At 33.6% G+C, this 22,570-nt stretch overlaps 1 protein-coding gene and 1 long non-coding RNA gene across 4 annotated transcripts in view; one reads left to right on the top strand and one right to left on the bottom strand.

The window, feature by feature from the left end:
- Positions 1–22,570, bottom strand: part of LOC126738329 (DNA repair protein RAD50) — a 61,485-nt gene that overhangs the window by 13,249 nt on the left and 25,666 nt on the right. The window contains exons 1-5 of one of the 2 annotated variants that reach the window (XM_050443600.1): positions 21,953–22,142; positions 15,664–16,287; positions 12,344–12,572; positions 5,267–6,585; positions 469–1,204 (exon numbers count right to left, since the gene is read on the bottom strand). In XM_050443600.1, the coding sequence (XP_050299557.1) occupies positions 469–1,204; positions 5,267–6,585; positions 12,344–12,572; positions 15,664–16,281 (2,902 nt within the window). In that variant the 5' untranslated portion in view covers positions 16,282–16,287; positions 21,953–22,142. Of the gene's footprint in view, positions 1–468; positions 1,205–5,266; positions 6,586–12,343; positions 12,573–15,663; positions 16,288–21,952; positions 22,143–22,570 lie in introns of those variants that run through there. The other variant, XM_050443598.1, reaches the window with a different exon arrangement.
- Positions 18,483–21,074, top strand: LOC126738331 (uncharacterized). Of its 2 annotated transcripts, XR_007661300.1 has the most exons (5): positions 18,483–18,651; positions 18,821–18,941; positions 19,041–19,118; positions 19,177–20,553; positions 20,638–21,074. It is a non-coding gene; the product is annotated as an uncharacterized LOC126738331 (long non-coding RNA). The 2 variants fall into 2 exon arrangements; XR_007661299.1 differs by having other exon boundaries at positions 18,494–18,651; positions 19,177–21,074.

Genomic DNA, 22,570 nt, shown 5'->3' with positions numbered 1-22,570 from the left:
ACAAACTGCAGTATTATTTTGCGCCTGGCAAAATAATTGACAAATTTTTTTGATATTATAAAGCGTTTTTTTGCCATTTCTACATAAGCATTTGGCATCACTGCATCCGAGACTGCTGCCCATTGTTCCACGGAAATGCTAATTCTAGCCTTTTAATGTTCTATGTTTTATGTTCTTTAGGTAATAAAGCGTCGACGCCAACATCGGGGTGTTAGCAGGTAACTGCAATCGTTATATCCAGGATTCGAATCCCGGCTTTAGCATGGCCATTTTTGTTGAATTATGGATAAACGTTGACGCAGAATCCGAAATTGTATTAAAAAAATAATGTTAAATGTCAACATTACTTTTTGACACACTGTATATGTTTAGTTTAGTTTAAAAAGTGCGGGAGAAAAATTTTGAGGTGCTTTTTTTTTAAATCTTAATTAATTTATTTTATATTTTACCTATTCACTAAGCACTTACCTTCTTCATAGTGTTTTACGACCTTATGTAATTTAGCCACTTCATCAATCAGTCTACGGCGCAAATCCAAATCAGTTCGTTTCTCATCAAGTACTTTTTTATTATTTTGGCAAGCGTCCTCTTTCCGTTTTTCTGCCTGCTTCAAATCATTCGACAAATTCGAAATGGTGTCGTTACCGGTAACAACTTCCTTTTGCAACTGGGCGATGTTCTCTTTATATTCTTTGATTTGTCTTTCTAGTAACGGCTGCTCCTGTACTTGCTTCTCGTGTTGAAGCTTTTTCTCAATTTCCCTTTGCAACTTTTGGCCAATCGAACGGATTTTCTCTTTCGTCTCATCGAACTGATCCCGTTTTGCTTTATACTCTCTGCGTAAATCGCCGATTTCTTTCTTGACTTTTGCCAGTTCAGTTTCTACTTGATGCAACGTACGATTTGAGGAAACGGTCACCAGATCGCGTTGTAGACTTTGCAAAACGTTTTCGCTTTTCTTCAATTCTTGGTTTAAGCGATCAATTAGGGACGCATCAGCCACTACGGCCCTGCATGCTTCCACTAGCTTTTGTGGCACGGCTAATTCGTTCTTTAATGATGCCAATTCCATAGTGGCTTCTTCCAATTTCTCCTTAGTTTCGTTCAATTCTTCTTCCAACAAGGGTATTTTGGCTCCCTCTAGAATATCGATGTTTTCATTTACTGGTTCCAACTGTTGCAGTTTATTATACAGGTCTTCCACCTACAAAATAGTTTAAATTATTAGCGAATTGTAGAGACGTATTTTTGGAAACACCTTTATTATCAATAATCTTTACATGTGTATATTACAATTAAAACTCCCTAATAAATGCGTTCAATCATTGGTCATGAGAGTAACTATTTTACTTCTATACAGTAAGCCTATGCCTAAAAAAAAAACTAAGTATCAAAGAATAATTACTAAATGGTATACTAAAGGTACATAACTTTTTGAATGTGAAAATCATATATACCAATATTGAAGTTATCAACTTGTGTATTTTTTTGTTTAAATAACATGTATTTTACTTTATTAGAATTAATTTTTAATTTATTAAAATGCATTTAAAATATAATTTGAGATGAACGGTTAAGATTAGTGAAAAATAGGTAGAGTTAATGTGAATAAATGCGTCAGCTAAATTAAACCGGAAGTTTTCTTTTTCTCTTTATAATACCGCTTCATTGGAACAGTCAGTAGCAGCCGATAGATCCTTATAACAGTCCCAATAGAAATTATCCTAATCCTGATAGCAATCATTTGGAAACTTAGAAGCTACTTGCCCAAAGCCTCCAAAGTTGACCCCACGAGCACTCAGAAAATTTGTGAGCCTGCATTTTCTGAACTTGAGGAGGGAGGAGTTATATGACTCATAGCCACTTATCTAAATTGTAACCTTTAGCCCTTAAGATAATGATAATGACTGTTATTTGTTTACATTATAATTATACTTCAGTAGCTGTAAGCCCTTTTCCAGTGTATATGAGGTCTGGCAATTAACTAAGTAGACATCTTTTTTTCTCTAAATCTGGCAACTCTGCGATAACCGTTGAACCTTGTCTGCGTGCACACATCTCCTAGTAACATTCCTACATAGTAGTTTTGTCTACTTCCGCGTCATCCTTCACCCAGTCAATACATGGTAGTTCTTTGTCCTTTCCAATTCTTCGTATGCCTTTCCCAGACCCTTTTCCACCCCCTGCCGTTCGCGGCTAAACCTATTCACGCAGGTAATTAGGCCAGGATGATGCCGGACGTATCAACGTGCAAAAGTTATAAATTTACCATTATGAAAGGCTTGTGAAATCTTCGATTCGGGGAACAGGGTACATACCCGACGGCTTTTCCCGAATCACCCGAATGATCTGGCTAATTGCACCGATTGGAAGGAAAAGCCAATAAACCAAAACAAGCAAGCAAGCAAGCAGTAGTAGTTTTGCAATCGGTTGCGTGTATGCGCCTAGCGAAATTTTTGTTTACAATCATATTTACGTCGTTGGTCGAAAATAATATGGATGTTGTTCATGAACAAAGGGTTAACATTAAATTCCTTGTTAAACTTGGAAAATGGAGGGAAAATAATGGAAATGTTAAAAGATGTATACAAACGCGAAACTTTAAAGCGTGCGACAGTGTTTAAGTGGTACAAGCGTTTTAAAGATGACCGGGAGTCGACTTAAGATGATGCCGATAGAGGAAGAAAGACGACGTCGCGTGCACTCTGTAACGTGCAGAACATGTTAATAGGTTCGTTCCAAGCGACCACAAAACTGGTCATCGTACTGTCACGCGTTTGCGCAAAAGTTATAATGCGTTCCAAAAGACTTATGACCGTTTACTGAACGAGCCTGAATGCGATGCAAGCGAATCTGGGACCGTTCAGAAGTTGGTCTCTGAACGGACATTTTGATACATCTCGGAGAGAAGGAACCGTTTGTAAACTGTATGCCTGACTTGCGCAGTAGGTGCTTGAGAGGTATCAACCGATTAGCTAATCTGTTTAAAAAGGTTATTTATAAAAACATTTGTTTTGATTTTGAAAAAATATAAATCCTTTACATTTAAGTTTTACTGTGTGTGTATTAAGTTAATTAAATTTAATGTTAAGATAAAATCAGGGTATTTGCCACTGTCAACAAAACAATCCAAGATAACAAACGGACCGGCAAAACTAGGTTGAGGTTATACTTACTTTACAAATGCGTTCCAAGCACGATCATTTCTCGTATCGACACGAAACCGTACAAACGTCGCGAATGTGTATAAAACTGATTCAGGCAATTTCAGGATGATTCAATGAATGGTGCATATCTGGTAGCTTGGAACAAACCTAACATCAATCGTGAGACGATTCGTTTAATTTTGATATAACATCTCGGTATGCCAAAAGTTTATGCGACGATGGTACCAAAAAAATTTATCAGAGGGTCAAAAAATGCGTCGCTTGGAAGTTGTTCGGAATTGGATTGAGACGAATGATAATGACGATTGCCTCTGTCGCATTATTATTGGTGACGAGTATGATCCAGAAACAAAACGTCAGAGTTGTAAATGAAAAGCACCTGGAGAGCCACGTACAAAAAGGGCACGAAAGAAGGAAAAAAAATCAAGACGATGATTACGGTCTTTTTTTATTGTAAGGGCATTGCTCATATGGAATGTTTGCACCAGGCAGAACTATTAACAAAGAGTATTATCTGAAAGTTTTGAAACGTCTCCTAAACGTGGACGTGTAAGACGATGTCGTCCAGAGTTGTGGAGAAGCAGAATTCCTGAATCTTGCATCACGATAACGGGCCCTCTCACACCGCCTGTGTTTTTTTCGTCAGTTTTTGTCCAATACAAGATGAACATCATCGACCATCCCCCTTACTCACCTAACCTCGCTCCATGCGATTTTTTGAGGTCATGCGGGGACGCCTTTATGGAAGCGTAGAAGAGCTAAGCGAATTTCAACCACGACGTTAAACTATACTGCAGCCGAGGAGTTCCAGGGAGCCTTTCAGCAATGAAAGCATCGATGGAATAAATGTGTTTATGCAGCAGACTTTGATTTGAATGAAGTAAAATTTTCATGAGTAAAATTATAATAATTTTTATGAGTAAAATTATATTTTAAAGTAGAAATAAATTTCAGTTATCACCTTCGGTGTTTTTATCATCGCTATCTGAGGTTGCTGAAAAATCTATTATTAATGAACGACAAAAATCTTATCTTTTGGCTGTAAGCAAGGATTTGTTAAATGTATCTATTTTAAGGGATGTGGAAATAAGTCATGTGCGTGTCTAAAATTAAATTTTGTTGTAAACATGTTCAGCAACTGGGTAGAAAACTGCAACAAACTGCTTTGCAATTAGGATAATCTCCAATGAGTTAGATAAAAGTACGACTAAACAGGCATATTAGTTGAATCCCATTTACGGTACCGCATGTTTTTGGGATTCTTGTTCTAAACACTTAATGCATGCATTACTTGTGTTGCAAAAAAGAGCAATTAGGTACATGAATAAACCCAAAGCCGCAGATTCATGTAAGACTCTCTTTGTTGCGGACAAAATTTTAACATTGTCTTGTCTCTTTATACTTGAAACGGTATCAACACAAGAAATATGGTGGCAGTTTGAGTCAGGTTTGTCTTTTTAATCCACAAGGCAGACATAGCCATTGCCCAATGGCACCCTATGTCCATTATATTCCCAGAACAGCCCTGGTACACCACTCTGTTGCTTATAATAGTCGCCAACTTTTTAACCATTTGCCTATCAGAATAAGACATTTCTCGGGCTAATAGATTTAAAAGGAAAATCAGGAAATTGCTTGTTGTAAGACCCAATTATACTATTGAAGAATATTATAATGATACCTGATGTATTTAGTTCCTACTGGCATAAGTTTGATTGTGTTTTTTTTAACTTAGGTTTTCCCAGCACTTGAACAAATGTTTACAATACAATACAGCATATTTTGATTTGACAGTTCGCGAGATATAGCCGCGATCCACGCTTAGCGAAACATATAATTCTTATAATTCACTTCATATAATTTTAATATCAATGAGCTAATTGTTTAAAGTCTTATGGGTTTTTAAAAACAGTATTTTTAACTTTTGCAAAATTAATTCCAGTTAAAGTCATTGTCTCATATTAAATTTGCTAATACAACTATGGTACTTCTGCATACATTAATATTTAAGCCGTTCAAGTTAAATTCACTCTTAAAAATAACCAAAACTCCATAGTTATACAAACCGAAACCCCCGTATAATTAACATAAAAAATTACCTTTGCTAATTGTGCTTCCGTAGTCGATAACTTCATAGGCAATGATTCTATCGAATTCTTCAGCTTGTCAATTATTTTAGCTGTCATAGACTGCTTGGCCGAGAAATTGGTAGAGCAAATGGGGCAGCAAGGATCTTCCGATTCAAAGGCATTAATATACTGCTCATAAAATAATTTGCAAGAGGCGTACATGCCCTTATCTTTTTGTAATTTCTCTTTTTTAGCGAAGGTTTCCTCTAAAACTTCAGTAAACGGCTTCCCTTTACATATCGATTCGAGTTTATTCTTTGCCTTGGTTAACTCATCGTTATAGCTCTTCAATTTTTCGGTGGAATGTCTAACATTCGACTCGAGAGTGGTTATTTTCTTTTCACAGCTTGCAACAGACTTGTTTAAGTTTTTAACCTGTTCCTCCTCACGTTTCTGGATCAGCTTAACGGCTCTTTCGAAATTATCCTGAGGAATCTCTTGCCCGAACAATTCCTTAAACTGGTCCTCCCATTTGTTCTTTAAATTATCTAATTCAAGCTTTTTATCAATTATAGTATGCTTCTCCGCATCGATCTTTTGTTCGGTCAAGTAATTTTGCTGCAGTAACCGATATTCGCGTTCCAGCTTGGTTTGCGAATTTTCTTTTTGCGTAATTAGCGAATCCAGTGCCTCTAGGTTCTCTTGTACTTCAGCTTCCTGAAATTCGGCTTCATATGTGCCCAAAGTTTCTTGCAAATCTTTCATTCTTTTCTCTATGATATCTACTTGACTGTAAACCTGAGACAACCGATTAAGTTTTCGCTCGGCTTCCGCCATTTTACTCTTAGATTCATCAATCGTTTTCTTTTTTGAAGAAACGCTTTCTTTTATTGCAGCAAGTTTCGCCCTTATATCATCTATACTGCTTTGCAAAACTTTTTCATCCGACTCAAATCCTTTACGTTTATCATTAAAAGCTTCTTCGCATTTTTTAAAAGCTTGGTTTAGTTTGTATAAGATATCTGGGACCGGTTCGTCGTCCTCCGCATCAACTTCTAACCTCATTTTGGCTTTTAAAATAATAGTTTTTAACTCTTCGCCCCGCTTTTGATGTTGAAATTCTTCTTCTTTTAGCTGTCCGAAAGCCACCTGGCGCTTTTGTACGTTTTGGTTAAGCTGCATGATTTTAGACTCGACGGTTTCTTTTTTATGTTCTTTTTCGGCCATGTCTTTCTTGGCTAACGCTTGAAAATTATCGAAGTTTGATATTTCGGCTTCTAATTCTTCATCTGTACCCGGAAATTCGGTTTCCAAGTGCTTCTTTAGGGACGCTTGTTGTTCCAAAACGCCTGCAAATTAAATTATCATTAGAGTAATTTTAAGTTATCAAATTTTTAAGGCGAATTGTTTACGTTTTTAAAAGTTTGGTAGGGATTATCTCATAAGCTGCTTTAGGTAAATTTGCTAAACAACCGCAAGTCGGGGTTTTACACTATGTCCTATGTAAATACGATATTTGCGGTGCGTGCGATGCGTAGAACGTTTAAAATAAACAACATGAATTTAAATGAGCCCGTCCAGCGTTGTCACGTCGCACGATCATTCCGCCCGCAACTAGATTGCCGCAACGCACGCATTGTCTTTAATTTAAAATCGGTTATATTTTTCCCGCAGTTTACGTCCGATTTTTGTGAAGTGCAAAGAAGAAATGTTTTGTGGAATAAAAGAAATCCGCGATACAAGGATCGGTTAATTGTTGAAAAGGAATGGGATGCTGTAGCTAACAATATTGGATTTTCAAGTAAGTGTAATAAAAGTACCTAGTAAATTTTTAATCAACTTTTATTGCATTTATTCAAAAATCGTACATTCGGTCTATTTAAATTTTGTTTAAAGAAAAGTATTCGCAAAATGTATTTCTCAAATTTTCTGATTTCCTGGTCGGACGATTGTGGGATCTTGAAATACGTAAATTATTATTGTTATCACTATGATTGTTTTCAGTATTTGACCCGTTGACAAATGGGTCTTCTTCCATGTCGATTATAGTATTGTGTAAAATACAAATCGCTTTTACAATATAAACTGCATTTTCAATGTTTGTCTCTATAGATTTTAATAAAATTCTAAATTAGGCAGAACTTATGCCAAAGGCACATTCCACACTCATTGATAAACGGTAACATGGCCCGTGATAAACGGTAATTGTAATATGAGGCAGCTTCCTTATTTTGAAGACGTCTTCTAGGATAGGGCTTCTCAACAGATATGTTCTTAATGGGAATGCTTCATCTCCTATGAATACGAGGGGAGTTTTTTTTTCAGAGTTAGGTAACTGCTTATCTCTTGGAAGAAGTAAAGTGCCATTTTCGATGTTTTGATAAATTGCTGAATTAGAAAATACTCCTGAATCGCTATATTTCCAATATGAACCCACATCAATCATTAAAAATCGATAATTTGCATTCACAATTGCCATTAGAACTATTGAAAAAAAGTTTTTGTAATTATAGAACATCCTGCCTGATTTAGCTGGACATTTAACTCTGATATGTTTTCCGTCGATGCTACCTAAACAATTAGGAAAGTTCCATTTATTGAAATACTGTACTGCAACATTTTCAAAATCACTGACGGTAGGCAAGGGCATATGCGTTTCCTGAAGTGAGTCCCAAATGGCCTTACAGACAGGCAATTTGCCTAAATGCGATTCCAGTAGATAGATACCTAAAATAAATAAAATTTATTATATCTATACTCACATATATACCAAAAAATATTCAGGGGGAGTCAAGTAAAAAGCAATACATATTTTTAATCATAACCCCACAAAAATATCTTTGACCACAGTGTATACGGATATAATATACCAAACTGCTCGTCAGTTAAATCGGGACACCTGATTTCCAAGCAAAAAAAAATAAGTTTAAAAAAAGTTACAGCAGTTTGAATTTTACTCAAAAAAAACCAGGTGTCTCGCTTCGACTGACGCGCAGTGTATTTATTGATGCATTATTTTCTATTTTAGAGGAAGAAGCTAAAAAGAAATGGAGAAACTTGCGCGATCAGTTTGCAAAAGAATTGAAGAAAGTTCGTAAACCTCATTCAGGTGATATACAGGCAAATGGCAGTATTTTTCTAATCTACAGTTTATGAAGTGCATAGTAGCTCCTTGAATTACGGAAGGAAAGGTTCCTCACAATGCGGTATTGGAAAAATTGCAGACCTCGTTAGTTGACGATGAAGATACTGAGGCGCACATCTCGGACGAAAATTAGACTCCAAGTGCTTCATCGTCACCAATAAGAGGCACTGTAGATGATTCGCAAGTGGTTGCCACTGTCATTGTTCCATTCGCAGTTGCTAAGCATGGCATTTCGCAAGGAAATGCCAACAATGATGGCTCACAACAAACAGAGCCTGTACAGATACAGGTCGAATCGAAAAATATGCCGTCTTCGTCCAAGAAAAACCATTCTCGTTTAAAGAAAAAGATGGTACGCGAAGAGATTATTGATATGGAAAAAAAGTTACTTAATATAGAAACTAAAAAAATCGCTTTGAGCACCAGAACACCGGAAGACGAGAATTCTCTATTTTTAAGATCTCTACTGCCATATTACAGCAATGGCAGATATTACCGATGACATTTTTCGTGCCCGAGATAATATCAAAGTCACCGCTCTGGTATTGCTAGATTTTACTAAAGCCTTTGATTTTTTAAATCATATTGGTAGCCTTACTGCACTACATAGGATTCTCAAATCATGCTATAGCTTTAATAAAGTCATTTCTAAGTAATAGGTCTCAAATGGTAAAAATTGATGCAACCTTTTCAAGTCGTCTTTCAGTTCTTAATGGGGTGCCTCAAGGTAGTATATTGGGGCCACTACTATTTAGTATTTATACAACATGCTTTCCTCAATATCTTGAATACTGTAAGTATCACTTCTATGCAGATGACACGCAGTTGTATCACTCCTTTGCACCTTCTGATTATTTAACTGCTTTGAACCATATAAATGCTGATCTTGATGCACTTGTTAAAGTCTCTAGTAAGCATATGTTAAAATTTTAAACCCTAAAAAATGTGTAGTTAGTCTCTTTGGAAGTAACGTTCAAATAAGGACTATTTATGAAGAATTTTCTTTGTTTGTTGGACATCAAAAACTTCAAGTAGTTGAGAGCACCAAGAGCTTGGGTTTAACACTCGATTCACAGCTAAAGTTTAGTGGACACATATCAAATAATCTTAAAAAATCGTATTGTGCTCTAAAAACCATGTACCCTCATCGACATTACTTAGATCTGAATATTAAATGTGAGCTATGCGACTCTCTTGTGTTGTCAAATTTTAATCATTGTGATGCGGTTTATAGACCTTGTCTAGATGGTCAAAACTCCTATAGAGTTCAAAACATGCAAAACTCTTGTATTCGTTTTATTTATGGCATTAATAGGCGAGGTCATGTATCACATAAGCCTAATGATCTTAAGTGGCTTAATATGTTTAATAGACGTAAGCTACATTCCAGTGTGCTATTTTATAAAATTATTAAATACCGCAGTCCTCCCTACCTATACAACAAAATTACTTTTCGGACAGATATTCATCACTTAAATTTAAGAAGTAAATCTTTAACTATTCCTAAACACAAAAATCATTCTCTTATATTTCTCATATCATTAATGCGCTACCACCCGATATAACTGATATTTCGAATTCCATTTATAGATTCAAAACAAAAGTAAGGCAAATCTTATTGGATAATCAGTAACATGCATATTAGAGCTAGAAGATTTATTTTTCATTTTTCTTGTTTATAAATTGTAATTGAATGGCTAATATTAGATATATTCTTCCGTATTTAATTGTTGTATTGTAATCTGTACCAAATCATCAACTACCTAGATGTAATGTATGTACATTATATCTAGTAGTTAGTTTAATTCGTTAGTTTTATTTAAAAAGTAGTTTAGTTTAAAAAGTTTTTTATGTTGTAGCTATGTAGGTAGAACAGAACCTGCATTTTCAATGCAGGAGTCTGATACATTAGCTTTTATTTACCTCAATTATTGAATACACCTGTAAGTTTATATTCTATGTAATTTCCATGATAAATAATAAACGTTATTATTATTATTATTATATTATTATATATTTCCAAAAAATGGATCCGATACAGCAGCTGCGGCTAAGAAACAAATTCCAAGAGGTCTTAATCCAAGAAATGTCACCGCAGACTACCAGTAGTACAAGTGTTGGTACATATTTCCCTGCTCAACCATCGACTGTGCCATCAGGGCCCTCCTCCTATTCGAATATGTCTGTCTTCGCCTGCTTTCAACTTTACTACTCTGTATTCAAATAGTGCATATAACGAAGGAAATTTCGAATAAGACTTTTTTCAAAATATTTAAAGAGTAAATTATACTTTAATACATTTAACTTCAATAAAAACAATTAAAATGTACATTTTTGCATAAGTTACTTACCTTAAGGTTAACAAAAGCCTCTCTTCAATAGAAATAGGTCTTTGAAAATTTGTGGTACAGTGGTAGCAGGCATCTCGAATTTTTACAACAATATAATCAAATGTATTTATTGTCATTCTAGTATACTGTCGAAAAGCACTTCCATCTAGTCGCAATTCAAGATAAAGGTGATGAAATTCACCGTAAACAGTCCTATTTCTATAGATTCTATGAGTATTTTTTCTATATTCACGTCTCTTTTTAATTTTTTGTAATAATTTTCATTTAACAACACTGTTTTCCGTTAGTAAAATTAAGCGAGTTGACGTCGAAGCCATTGTTTTTTAACTAAAATATCGTATTTAAATTTGCCACCTATGTGAAAACGCACGCAATGCAATAGCGTGCGATGCGTGCGTTTTATCGCATCGCATTTCGTACCCGCGTTTACCTAGGACATGGCGTTACAACTAACCAAAACTGTTTATTTTACTCTCGTCAGCGATACGTATTTTGCTAACGATGTTAGCATCTTCGGGAGAAAATTAAAACTATACTAAAGCTACTTACAAGTGGCCTTATATACTAAAGATGTCACTAATAGACCGAAAAATCCAATGAAACATGGCTAAACAAAGTTTAAACACTAACTAAACTATACAATTGACTATAGGAGATTGCACCTTTATCCCTGTTAAGCATGGTTCTCTGATTTTTAAATATTGCTTGAATATAACATTATGTATTCTAATTTTTTAGAGATTATAAGAGTCGCAGTGGATAAAGAAAGTCCCAAACAAAAACGTACACTAAAAAAATATCCATGGGTTAATGATACTGTAAAACAAGCACAAACAGAACGTAACGACGCATACAAGCGATTTTGTCTTACCAAAAGTGAAATTGATTGAAACACGTATCAAAATTTACCGAATAATGTGACTTCACTTTTAGGACAGGAAAAAAAAATATGTTATGAACAAAACATCGATATATGTAGGTGTGATAGTAAAAAAATTTGGCGAACTCTAAAGGGTTTGATAGGAAGCAAAAATCAGCCTACAGAGTTTGGGAACATTGATTTTAGTCCATATAATACCAGCGTAGAAGAAATTTTTAACCAATATTATGCAGATAGTGTCGCGGAAATTTCAGAAAATATAGAGAAACGGCAATAGGACTGCAAAGTTGGTGAACATAAGAACTCAGAGATAGCAAACTTTAAAAATCTTACTATTCAGGAACTAAAATCTATTACATTTAAACTTAAAAACAAAAGTACCAGTGATGAGTTTTTCAGTGTTAAGTTGATCAAAGAGTTATTTTGTGTGGTGGGATATCCGTTATCTAATAAATACCCCTTTAGAAACTGGTAGAGTTCCAGATGAACTCAAGACAAGTGTTATGATTCCCATCCCTAAAGTGTCAAAACCAACCCTCCCAGAAGAATTTTGACCCATTAAATTTAACCATATTTTTAAAAACCAGCAACTTTAAGTTCAACTTTACGTGTTCGCTACGGATATATTACGGATACACTGAGTATCGTCTTAAATTTGTTGTTTTTTAGGTTAAATAGTAAAATAAAAACCTATATTTCAAAATGTATCCCTTTTAGTAGAAAATAGAGACCTTTATAAGTGGTTTCCAGGCCTGCCAATTTCTGAAGCCACATAGATAGTGATTCTAGAACCTCGTTTATCTCTTTTAGTCGCGTCTGTAATGGATCAAGTTCGTTCTGCTTCTCTTCCATCTCGCCTTCAATTTTCGCCAATCGTTCTTCATTTTTTTGTAACGTTTCCTTTTTCTCGTCCGTGTTCTTCCTAGCCAACTTTTTAAGCTCCAGCTGTTCCTTTAATAACTTTAGAGAAAAAATCGATTTTAATTAATAAATATTAATACATTTTGATTTTTATGGGCTATTGTGTAAACAAAAAGAACCTTCTTTGTAATAATAAAATACGAAATAAGACAACGTTTTGTATGTCAGTGTAATAATTTTTAATTACAATCAGCTAAGCACTTTCCGTCTGTTAGGGCTTACTTCATTAGGAATGCAAAATACATGCAAAATAATGTACAAGTTATTGGTAGATATGAGGCCTTAAGAATTAGAGTGGCCTAATCCACAAAAAATCGAAATTTAGATAAACATAGAAAATAATTCCCGAATACCCAAAGATTCGATAAAAAAAAATGGCCTAAGCGATATAACAGTTTGTATGTGGGGATGTCGCCACAAGTTCTACTTCAATATTTTACATCGTGGGTTAGGCCACTTTTATGTTAAGATTATCATTTATTTACGTGCGTTTAGGTTAAAACGTGCTTGTTATCGTGAAATTAAAACTAGTATTTTTGTGTCAAAAAATAAGTGTTTAAGCTATGCAGAGTCATTTTGTTACGTAAATTACAAGTGTACATATAAGTACATTATTAATTTTTTAAATGCCCACTTCTGCTTAAAGTAACAATTTAGGTTAGGTTTAGAGGGCAAAAGTTTAGGGTATTTTACTTAAGCCCTGTATGTTTTTAATACTCATTCACAATACTAAGTTTATTTGTTTATTTTAGATGCTTTATCGGATATTTCTGATCTAAAAGGCAAAAAACGGATACGAATGGAGAAAATTTGGAAATCGAATACTCGGAAATTGAAAACAGCATCAGGAAATGATTGTAGTAATGTAAGGACACAAAATATTCCTGCAAAGGCGGTTCATGATCCTATTTGTAAATGCATTAATAACGGCCCTGAAAAAATAAAAGTTGAACATTTTTATAATTTGGCAAATTTAGAGTTGCAATCATCATATATAATTGGACCAGTGGATGTACAAAAAAATAGGGTATACACGGAAAATTAACATTGCAGGCGAAGTATGACGAGAGATTTATAAATTACCAAATGAAAATGGAAGTTTTACGTGAAAGTTTGCAAAGAGTTTTGTAAGCAGATTTTGTAGATTTCGGATTGCAGATTATCAAGAGTTCTGATTAAAAAGTCAGAGAGAATTCCTCCAATAAATCAACGAGGAAGTCATCCATATGCTAGAAAAACGCCTGATCCAAAGGTTCAAGAAGTTAAGGAATTTATGGAAAAATTTCCTGTTTTTAAATCCCATTATTCCAGAGCGAAGACTGGCAAAAAATATTTGGCTCCCTATTTAAATATACAGGTATTGTGCAATCTATATAAAAAATAGTAAGCCTCTCCTGTCAGCAATCATGTATTTAGAAATATTTTCAATGCTAACAATTAAGTAATAAATTTAAAATTAGTAGAGACGAAGAAATAAAGAACCTGGAAGCACAACAAGAGCTACAGTTTTAAAAATTAGCGAGAAATGAAAAAGTCACTATTACGTTTGACTTGATGAAGACTTTGTCCACTCCAGTACTGTCCACAGTCCTTGTGTTATCCGCTATTGCAAAAATTTTGTGTCGGAAAGAAAACTTCACGTAAAATGATCAATGTTGCGGCCAAAATCGCCATGGATGATGGACCATAAATTGCGACTTCATGACAAGTTCAACGTAATTAATTAGAAGTTTTTAGTCAGGTCACTCATATCCTTCTTGTGATCGAGGAATTCGGTATTGTAGAAAAATAAAAGGAATTTCATAAAAATCTGCACAAAAACAAAAGCCATTCCAAGTAGTTAAAATGACAAAAAAATTTTTTTTTCAAGAAACTGGAGGATGTTATTGCTAATAGAAAAATTACTCCAGATGGTTCTAAGGTGGAATGGAGGCAAATGCAATGGATTAGACTTTCGAATGGTACTAGACACCAATTTTCAAATTCAAAGATTGGCAAGTGTGGCAAAACGGAATCCTTGTGCACCAGTTGAAAATTTGGATCTGCTTTATTCTTTCGGACACCCAATAGAAAAAAAAAAGAAAGCAGATCTTATTGAACTTTTTCATACGTTTTATCTATTTTTCATGGTTTTTTACAATAATTTAAAGATCTCTGCCACAGCCATTGACGAACTGGGAGTACGGGAAAAAGACGATGATTTGATAAAGGAAACCCTAAATACAGTTAATTATTTTATTTGGGTACTACTTATGTATTAAAAAATACTTATGTTATGAAAATATACCCAGATATAATAAAATTGGCCTCTTTTTATTAGTTCTTTAGATATGTAAAATATTAGGTCCAAAAATCTAGTTGCACTTAGAAAATTACGTTATAGTTGCCTAACCCACATAAAAATCATCTTTTTGATAAAATATTAATAGATTGACTGTACATTTTTAATAATAAACTTAAACTGCTTACAAAAGCCACCATTGAAAAGGTACCGATTTTTACACTTGACTTACTCATTTTTCTATTTTGGGGTTAGGCCACTATAATTCTTAACGGCTCATATATACACTTTTACATTGTCTAAGCATGTGTGCCAGTTTTCCTTTGTTTTAAACTTTTGTCTGTACATGAGTCCATGTTATGTTGCTACAGTGTACAACCGGTCTTCAAGTCAAGATAATGAAATCCATTATATGCAGAGTTTGATTATAGGTGGTGAGGTACCATATCTCAACATTAACTAATCAAGAAGCTTTAAGGGAAAATCCGGTAAAAACAGTATCAAAAAGAAATTGCTAGAAATAATTTGTAAGTTCCTAGCTCTGTCTTTAAAGGATCAATAATTACTATGGTCAAGAAATAAAGCGTATATATACTTTGTGGTAAATAATGCTTTACTGAAATCATTATTTACTGATATTCCATAACATTTTCTAATATCTTTGATAGAGTTGGAAGAAGCATACATAGAAAGTAACAAGTAGAAGAATAAACAAGTCAAGAAAAAACAAGTTTAAGTAAATGGAAAAATTGAAGTGAATTGCCATAGGCTCCATAACTCATTACAAGTTGATTTGATAGTATCTGCATGGGTATTAAATTAAAAAAGTTAGCAAAAAATGGTTTTTACCTTAATATTGTCTCTTTTTGCCTTAATAAGCTTTCTGAATCTCTCCACACATTTATTGTATTTCTCTGCTCCAAATATCACATCGAATTTTTCTTTTAATTTTTTCCCTTCATCCAAGGGCCAAGCAGAGTCCTCTTGATGACAAAAAATAACGCTGTTCAATATAGCTTTGGAAACATTTAATTTCTGTGCGCAGTATACATCGATATCGATACACCTTCCGGATATATCTTCCGCTTTGCTCTTGTCTGCTGCTTCCCACCTCAGAGTTGGTGCTAAACTCTGAAATTTTAACTTCCCGGTTCTTTCGGTTGATAACTGAATGAACTTAGCGACTGTTACAAAGTCTCCTTTGGCGTCTTTGAATCTTAATTTAATACAACTTTTAGTTGTAGCTCTATCTGACAGCTTGGGGTCATTAATAAAACCCCGACCGTTGTCACTTCCGCCCGGTAAGTCGCTGGTTAATGCGTACTTCAGGCATTCGATAATTGTTGTTTTTCCGCAACCGTTTTGGCCAAGGAAGAGTGTTAGAGGAGTGGAAAAATTCACCTTTTCTTCGTTATCTGGTCCGAAACTTCGGATGCCACGGATTACGAGTTTATCCAAAACAGACATGATGCCCTAAAAAAGATATGAGCTTTGACTATAATGCCGTTTATCCAAAATATAAATATGCGTGAATAATTATTTAAAAAAAAATGCTATTTTCAGACAAAGCAACAAGCTGATAGATATACATTTCATTTCTAAAATATTATTGATATGTCCCTATGTTTTGAAGTTCTATATATGAGCCGCTCAGAGGAAAAGTGGCATATGTCAGTATTTTTTAATTTTTGAGTTATACCATTAATTATGTTTCTACTGGTCTAATATATTCAGTCGAAAACTGGTATAAGTCAAAATTTTAACTTAGCTAAGATAAGAGCTTCCTAACATTATTCCTCTCAACATAATGGATTCGTTCGCTGGAATAGTGGTATAAGTCAAGGCACCACGCTGTTCCGATGTCGCGCCAGGTCCTATTAAACTCGCTTTTTCTTGTTTAGTCAGGTTTTTTTAGTGTTATGGTATGTAGTGTGTAGATCAGTTACTGTAGCTAAGAAAAAAGATATGATAGAACTTCTTCAGTGGATTTCCCCGATTCAGCATCAGTTCTTCCTGGACTTACTGACAAAAGAAGATGCTGTTGACAGTGGTCCATTATCCGATTCTGATGAAGATTAATTTGTTTAATAACTTGTTCTTACTCTCCTTACTTTAAGTTTAGTATGTAAGATAAGTAGTAGTAATGTTTTGCTCTTCAAGCTCTATATTTTTTGAACACTTTTATCAGTAATAGATATCATAGTAAACATACTTCGGCTATTATTTTTCTTGGTTCATCAGTTTTGTAAAATTTGGTTAACTTTTATAAGGAAAAGTGATATAACTCTCCAAGTTATACCACTTTTCCGCTATGTTTTTGAAAAAAACTTACTGGAAGAATGACATTGGGCGGCAAAAATGTAATTAATGGGCGCAATCAGTTAAATTTTTTACCATATGAAATTTTAGTACAGGGTTTTATTATAATAAATATGTACAAAAAAGTAAAAAATATGTTACTGTGATTTTTTAATTCATCCAGATGCAAAATATCAATTTTCTAAATTTCTACTTTAAGGGAGACCACTTTTCCGCTGATGGCTCATATATCTTTACAAGTTTTTAGAGTACTTATGTATGAGACCTGGTAGCTTTATAATTTATCACTCTTAATTAATTGAAAATTAAAAAAAAATTAAAACAGTAAAAAACCAATTATAGAATAGGCTGCAAAGCAGGTTAATAATTTATAGCATTCCTATTATACTATTTGTCTTAAATAAGCAACTGATGTATTAAAAATATATTCACTTTCCAAATTATTGTAGAGGCGACACATGGATATTACAGGAGAATTTAGGTAATAGTTGATTCGAGCACACTCCACATTAAATAGGAATGGACATCTTGTCTGGTACACAGGTACATTAAGAGCTATCATACCCAACAAATCGGGATTGTCTATTTCTTTTATAATAATTGGCACAAAAATGTCAGAAGTGCCAACTTTCTTCACCTTTCCAGATTCATTAAATTAAATTTATTCATTATCTCCAATTTGGGAATATGCAGATCATACTCACCTGTATCCTTGTAGTTCATATATCTTAATAGATTATTTTGCACTATCTCAATATTTAAAATATGCACATCGTAACAAGGGCACCAAAAAATGGAAAAATACTCCAAAATGCTTATTATGTATGACATATAGAGAGTTCTAACACAGTTAGTATTGGTAAAACTTTTACAACTTCTTACTATAAACCCACATATTTTTTTTGCCTTGTTTAGAATGGTGTAAATATGAGTATAGCATTTGTTTATATTAAAATGAGGGTTGTTAACTACAGACCAAGAAAAAATCTTGTAAAAGTCTTTTTGGATTATTTCACATTATTAATTTTCACATATCGTCCCCTTAATATTACAACTAGGTAACTCGAAATTTCACGATTTTGAGTTATCTACTTTTTCCTTTATAACCTTTTACGCCTTTTTTAATGCTACAACTAGGTAAGTTCAACTCCAATCCAATTTACGGGAATCCAGTGACAAAAACTAGTTATGTTCAGAGTTTAAAAAAATACCTGCTGCTTAAAGTAGCTACCTTGCGTATCTAATTATGCACCTGCGATTACAAAAATTTGTAGGGCAACAAGTGTTTAATTTAAGTTACCTAGTTGTGCGCCCGGCTAACTTGACTTATTCGCTACCCCTTACAGATATTTTTCGAGATACCTATGTTTGCAGTAAATGTCGAGTGTGACATTATTAAGTATGTTCCTCCAGTTTTTGTAATATTTTTTGTGAAAAAAAGGCGAAAAAAAGCAAAAATGTCTACAAGAGCCAAATACATATTAACTTTAGCACGTAGCCAGTTGACGGAGAATAAAGGTGAGTGAATTTAAATGCAATTAATAAAGAAATATTATATTATAAGTTAGGTATTTATCAATTAATAATTTTCTGAAATTTAAATTAAAAATAATGTGCTCTGGTATTATTGCGAAATCTATCCTAATCTTAATAATTGTTATAGGAGTATTTTTAAAATTATTTTTAGTTTCAGATATAGAGACAGTCAATGATGATGATGACAATTGACATGTCGTCACCTGATAATGAGATAAATACTCGCATAAAATATACGACGGAAGGAAAGAATAAAGCGGAACAACCTACAAGTAATTGTTATTTAAGTTTATTTTATAAAATATTTTTGTATTATTATTGGGCAAGAGCCTTGTAAATACGTAGACTGATAAATACCTTTTATTTTTTAGAAAGTTCTTTTTTTACTTCATGTGATGATACTACTTTGGCATTTCAAGAATTTACTGTTGGAAATGAAAGTTTAAACGGTGAGAAAAGTTTTTAAAATCCAATTTTTCTAGTGTTATTAATTTCTAATTTTTACAGTTGAAAATATTGAGCCGGTTCCGGGCACTTCAAAACAGCATTTATATGACTTAAATTCAGACTTTGAGCGGCATATTCTCCTGAACACTCGGAATATAATCCAGAGTCTGAAAATTCTTCTAGCAGTGATTTTGATTTCCAAGTTGGCACATTACAAAGAAACAATATTGAATTACACGATATGGAACAGTTGCCTGTTGGGACAGATAAGTCGAGAAAAAGGAAAAGAAATGAACAAAATTGGAATAGGAATGTTGCAAAATTAAAAAAACAACGTGGCGAGGCATACATATCCTCAAGAGGCAAACACGTTCCGAGGGTAGCAATGAAAGATCCATGTTTAGCTACCTGCAAAAGACAATGCAGTGAAGTTTTCTCTTATGATGAACAATTGTCGATTTTTCGGAGATATTTTAACGATGTTTATCAATACCCTAGGAATTAGAAAGGGAGTTGTGGATATTGCGATGAAAGCGAGAACTGAACAAAACACAACTTTGGAAGACAAGCGCGGAAATTTTTAAAAAAAGGTCACGACTCCTGAAATAATGAATAGTGTTAAAAGTCATATTGAGAAGTTTCCAGTAGTCGGCTCACACTATTGTCGTTCAAAAACGCAACGTACCTAAATATTTGGCCTCTGAAACATAACAATTATGTACTCTCTTTATAAAAAAAATACAATGAAAAAAAAAACAAACACCAGCTAGCTCTGCCATTTATAGAAAGGTGTTCTCAGAGGAGTATAACCTTGGTTTTTATCGACCTCGCAAAGATCAGTGTCAGATATGTATGATCTACAATTTTCCTTTAAGTGATAAACCATCTATGCAAATTGAGTATTTGGCTCATATAGCAGCTAAGGATAGAGCTCGCGATGAAAAGCGATTAAGCACACAGTTGGCGGAAAAAAAATGCAACAAGTGCTTCTGGTGCCAAATGATCCAACTAATAATGCTTTATTTTATAAGCAATTTATAAAATAAAGCATTTAAAGTATTTAACATTACCATTCTCTCTCCAAACAAGGTGATTGCTTTATGTGGACAGAAGTTGAAGGCAAACGAGGTAGCTGTGAGATTGCGACCTGTTTATATAAATATTTTGAATCTTTGCCAGAAACTACAAATCAGGTTCAGTGTTTTAGTGACAGATGTGGTGGACAAAATTTAAACAAATTTGTATCTGGCATGTACTTAACAGCCGCGCGTTCAAAATATTGCACATTTAGAAACGAACTCAACTTCTTAGTGTCGGGACATAGTAAAATGGAATGCGATTCCATGCACTCTGCCATTTCAACAGAATTTAAAAGAGTAGGCAAAACTTATTTACCACAAGACTGGAAAACAATAGCTAGATGTTCCCGAAGAAAGGGTAATAAACCTTACATCGTTCATGATGTTACACATGAACAAATATTTGATTGGAAAATCATGCAGATAAAGTTTTAATTTTCAGAACCAAGGACGAAAGTGGAAAACAAGTTGCCTGGCAGAAAATGTATTGTATGCGCTTTTCTAAATCAGAACCTTTTATATTAAAATTCAAAGAAAAATTCAATGAAGAATTTAGGAGTTTAAACTGCAAAAGGAAAACAAAACCATCTCAAATTAATAGAAAAATGCCCAAGTCTTTGTATAAAAGCAGATCACCTATAACTAAGGAAAAATACATTGATCTTTTGTCATTATTTAACACTAAACCTCCCACAATTCCCATTGAAAATAAACCTTTTTTTGAAAACCTTCCATTTAAGCAAACAGAAGAAGTTGTACCTGAATCAGATTTAAGTGACAGTAAGTGACGAAGTATAGTATTTAAGTAATCATGAGTTATGTATTTGGGTTTTTTTACATTTGACAGAAATGTAAGTATTAATAAAAGTATTTTTGATATTAAAACTTGTTCTTACTGCTCAGTCAACAACTAGATATCTCATTTTTTAATACCAAAAGAACTGAAAAAAAAGCTGACAATCTCTAAAAATATTAAGTATATATATTTATTCAATGTCCATGCGGTATAATTAAAAAGAAATTCAATTCGCTATTATACAACATTTTAAATTTTTTAAAACTTTAAAAACTGCTCCCCTGAAAAATTACAATTTTTGAGTTACCTAGTTGAGGTATTAAGGGGACGATATATTATCTGCATAATGTTAGGTCGTTGATGCACAAAATGAACATTAGGATCCTGAATTTGAGCCCTGTGTTACATCAGATAAGGCAAGAAAACAATCTGACTGATACCCCTTGATAACAACTTTCTGATGTCTATTTTCTAAATATGAGTGCAAGAGTCTTACCAAATAAGTGCTAAACCCATATTGATATTCAAGTTTTTTTAAGAGTATAGTGTGTGATACTTTGTCAAAGGCCTTAAACTACATTCACTTGTGATTTTTTATCAAGACATTCTGCAATAAATTGAATTATGTTAGACAAGTTGGATAAACACATCCTCAAATCTTCTTCTTGTCAAGGCCTTCCTGCAATATATTCTTGAGATTGCCTTTATATGGCATGTGCCCTATGTTGAATCTGTCACTTATAAGATACAAACTGTTCCTTGGTTCAGCTGATCAATGGTGCATTGATTGATTTGTATTTTCATAAGTACATAAGTTTAATTGTTTTAGAAATATTGTTTTTTTTTCTATTTCTTTGGCTTAAATCATTCTTGCTTGTTGGCAATAAAGACTTTTATTATTACTAGTAAAATTATTGGTAGATTAAATAGGAAGGGCTCCTTGGGACTTAGGGTAACTTACCTAACTAAGCACTCACTTTATTATAGAAAAAAAATTACATAAAAGACTTAACTCAATCGGTATTATATTTCCGGAAAAAAATTAACTCTAAGGTTTAGTTTAATTCGTCTATTGCTAAATTATTTATTGAATCAGGACAGACTAGTCGGTTTTGTTTATTCTTCGTTAATTTTTTAAATTATTATTTTTTTTAATATTTGACACGAATGACAAGTGAGAATCAAAACAAGCAGTCAAAATTGGCGGCAAATAAGATATAGCGTTTTTAATTTGTAATAAGAGTGCGCACTGCCACTTTTTTTTGTGCTGTCAAAATTGTGCACTATAGTGTGTTGTAAATGGTACATTATTTTTTAACTTTGAGTGTAAATTGTCCCATTTTAAGTTTTTTTGGTTAGATTTGAGTTAATTTAAAAATCTCATCCATTATTCTCTAAGAGACCAACATACAAAATTGACGAAAAACACAAAGTCACGGTCTTACAACATGTAATTAAACGGGCTACACGTGTTTCGCTCTAGTTAGAGCATCATCAGGCCTAAGATAAAAATACTACTTAAATAAAACTAAAAACTTACATAAAACGATAAAAAATCGTTAGAAGCCATCCACACAGT

This window comes from Anthonomus grandis, chromosome 7 (genome assembly GCF_022605725.1).
Source record: "Anthonomus grandis grandis chromosome 7, icAntGran1.3, whole genome shotgun sequence".
Taxonomy (NCBI): domain Eukaryota; kingdom Metazoa; phylum Arthropoda; class Insecta; order Coleoptera; family Curculionidae; genus Anthonomus; species Anthonomus grandis.
Note: the sequence above shows the minus strand (reverse complement) of the source record. Positions and strands in the feature narration are given on the sequence as shown.